The following is a 3,636-nucleotide window of genomic DNA, read 5'->3' on the forward strand; positions in this document are numbered from 1 at the left end:
TGTGTGATTCAACTGAATTTATGAAAGTATAATATAGTACAGAATTATATGATGGGAGTTTTTCTATCACATGTTTCCTCCCTGAGACTATAGTCATGATACATAAATATTCATTATCACGTTCATTTGTCATCTCAATATGATAGTCATTGTGGCGTATATCTTTAAAGCTCAAAAGATTTCTTTTCGATCGGGTGGAAAACATTGCATTTTTAATCAATAAACATGTACCACTGGGTAGCACTATACTTGCTCTTCTGGAGCCTTCAATTATATCTGATGCACCCCATATTGTATTTACATTAGCTTTGGCTAATGTTAGATGCGAAAAATATGCTTTATTTTTCAAAATTGTATGTGTTGTTGCACTGTTCGTCAAACAAAGAGATTCCTCATTTTTATAACACATGATGAGAGGCTGATGGCCATATTTCTTCACGAAAAAATAAAATTAGAAGTAGAGGTAGAACATCTCAAGTACTTCATTATCAAAAAGAAAATTATATAAGCAATTGATAAGGATGATTATCTTAGTTCAAAAGTCAATGTAAGGCCTTGTTTAGTTATTCTTAGGCTCATCACCACCAAATTTAGGCATATTCACATCAATATCTCCAAAGAAATCACCAACTTTCATGTGAGTAAAGACCGAAGGATCAACTAGATCATCACTTCCAAGATGTGCTTCAAGATGGGCAGTCCCCAAAGGATCATTCTGTTCGGTGAAATTAGTTTCAACATTCTTTAAAGATGCTTGATATAGGTTAGCAAAGTGCTTGGAGGTACGACATGTACTTCTCCAGTGACCTTTCATTCCACATCGATTATAAGTACTTTCACCCCTTTTAGCCATTGTACTTCCCTTGGATTTTTCCTTATTTATTGTCCGTTTCTGGTAGTAAGGCTTTCTTTTAAAGTTGGGGGGATTTTGTTGATTACGGCCTCTACCATGCACAAAATCATGACCACGGGCACGTCCACGCCCACGTTCACGTCCATGCCCACGTCCATATCCACGTCCACGTCCAACTGTTTTATTATCTCTATATTCATTATTAGTCACCGCATTCACTTCAGGGACTGGTGTTTAGCCAGTTGGACATGCTTGATGGTTTTTCAGCAAAAGTTTATTGTTTTGTTCAGCAAGAAGCAAAACAGAAATCAGCTCAGAATATTTTGTGAATCCACGTTCACGATATTGTTGCTGCAAGAGCATATTATTTGCATGGAAAGTGGAATATGTTTTTTACAACATATCTTTATCTGTGATATTCTTGCCATATAATTTCAATTGAGATGTAATCTTAAACATGGCATAGTTATACTCGCTCACACTTTTATAATCTTGCAATCGCAAGTATAGCCAATCATAGCGAGCTTTAGGAAGTATCACCATTTTTTGGTGGTCATATCTTTCTTTGAGATCCTTCCAAAGTGTTGATGAATCTTTAATAGTCAAATATTCAGTTTTCAATCCTTCATCAAGGTGGTGGCGAAGAAATATCATGGCTTTTGCCTTATCTTGTTCGGAGGTTTTATTTTCCTCTTTTATAGTGTCACCGAGACCCATTGCACTAAGATGGATTTCAGCATCAAGAATCCATGTCAAATAATTTTTTCCGGTGACATGAAGTGCGTTGAATTCAAGCTTTGTAAGATTCGACATTTTGATTACTAAAAAGAGAGGGTAAGACACATTAATATCAAGATAATGATATATCTTAATATAGAAGTTCACCAAAATTTCATATTTCACATGTATAATAAACATAATATAAAATCAGAAAAAATACATGGCCATGAATTTATATTAATGCCCATGAATTTCTGTTGTATCTCAAGTTGGTTCCCTTTCATGTGCATGCTTCGTTAACACTTTTATAATAAGCACATTCGGTCAATATTTAAAATATGCAAGGAAAACACATATGCATTAATTTTTAAAAACGCATGATAATATAACATGATGATGGTGCATTGAATTCAATCTAATGGTACATTGAATGCAATCTACTGTATATGTAGCATCTTAGCACGTTACGCCCATTTTCACCTTTATAATTTACCTCAATACTAAAGCAAAGAATGTGGGAACTATTAAAGCAAACAAAGATGAAACATATTGATCCAATATCTAAAATTAAATATCGTACAAAATGGATAATTATGATAAAGTCAAATCTGATTAGTTTCAAAGAATACCAATTTACTCTATGAAGATGATTTTATCTGAAAAAGTATAAAAAATGAAAAATGTATAAAATTCCAGGATCTTTTCAGAATGGTATGGCTCATAATATTTGAATAAGTATTTAAATTAATATGAATTTTAGAAGTTACTGCATATCACCTTGAATCATACAATCAGATTACACAAAATGCAGATTTTGACATGCATATAAGCAGATTTTGGAAAAATACAAAGAATTTCAATAAATTCCTTTACAACGAGAATAAGCTCAATAAATTCCGATGGATAATGAATCAGATACAAAATATACGAGAATCAGATACATAATAAACATATAAAGATCATCTTATTGCAAGCGAAATGAAGTAAACTAAAAAAAATAGTGTACTTACCTCACGGACAAACTGAAATAATAAAATTTTCGTAGAATCCTTCTTCTTCTTGGATTTCCAACACCTATTTATACTTTGATGATCTCCTTTAAACACTTAAGTAAAACTGATCTCCTTATTTTATAAGCAAATCGTGTTGATAACGTGTTATATATAATATATATAAGAGAGATTGAGAGAGAACTAGATAATAATGAAAGAGATTATTTTATTATTCTATATCATAAACAAAGTACAATCAAGCCTTATATAGGCTAGTAGAATGGATGTTACAAGGAAAATGGAGAGCCAAAGGTTGCTAGTAATTAAGATAACCATATGAAAGGCTAAGAGTCATCTATTAATACATAACATATATATATATATATATATATAAAGAGAGAGATAGCTATTCCACTAGAATTATTCTTATAATGAAAACTAGAAATTAAAATAAAAAAAATTAAAAATTGCATTGAAATTTAGAACATAACATTTGGTATGCAAATCGTTCGTTGGGAGATGGAGAAAAATACAGTGAAGTCAGATTTTAAAAAAAACTTACCATTTGAAGGGAAAATCAAATTGAGAATGGAGGGGAAAAGCTGAGATTCTGTGTGGGAGGGTGTAGTTTAATTCCGTGTGCTGCATGTAGGGGGCCATTAGATTAGATTGATCTAAGGGTGGAGATTAGTTTATAGTTTTGATTTTAACCTTTATCTCTATTTGAACACATGCATATATATATATATATATATTTTATTATTATTATTAATGGCCTAACAAGGGGCATACAAAAATCATGAGACATTTTATTATGCATCCAAAAGATAAGTTTGCGTTTTGTTGTTGAGCAAGTTTGAAGCAGAATGTATATTCCACTAGGATTAGTTCAAAATGATGATTTAGTATATACATAATGATTCTTGGTAGCTGCAATGAAAAAAACGTCAATAGGAGACCGTATGAAGTTCATTAATATGTTAACGCAACAGAGGAATAAAGTTGAAGTCATTCGAAATAGTTATTAGGGTTAGTGTGAAGACCTGAAGGATTCGAAGTGAAGCTGAATGG

General features: G+C 31.9%; 1 protein-coding gene across 1 annotated transcript; it reads right to left on the bottom strand.

Moving 5' to 3' along the window:
- Positions 1-559: 559 nt before the first annotated feature.
- LOC141714756 (uncharacterized) lies at positions 560-1,666 on the bottom strand. The gene is made up of 2 exons (XM_074518257.1): positions 1,279-1,666; positions 560-1,080 (listed from the first exon to the last, which is right to left on the bottom strand). Exons 1-2 carry the CDS (start codon positions 1,664-1,666, stop codon positions 560-562), a joined length of 909 nt encoding a protein of 302 aa, XP_074374358.1.
- Positions 1,667-3,636: the final 1,970 nt, after the last annotated feature.

The sequence above is a fragment of the Apium graveolens genome, chromosome 3 (genome assembly GCF_009905375.1).
Source record: "Apium graveolens cultivar Ventura chromosome 3, ASM990537v1, whole genome shotgun sequence".
Classification (NCBI taxonomy): Eukaryota; Viridiplantae; Streptophyta; class Magnoliopsida; order Apiales; family Apiaceae; genus Apium; species Apium graveolens.

Coding starts and splice junctions, on each gene's coding strand:
- LOC141714756 (XM_074518257.1), bottom strand. CDS start 1,666: ATGTCGAATCTTACAAAGCTTGAATTCAACGCACTTCATGTCACCGGA. Junction 1,081..1,278: donor ATCTCAATTGAAATTATATG/GCAAGAATATCA, acceptor GCTAAACACCAG/TCCCTGAAGTGAATGCGGTG.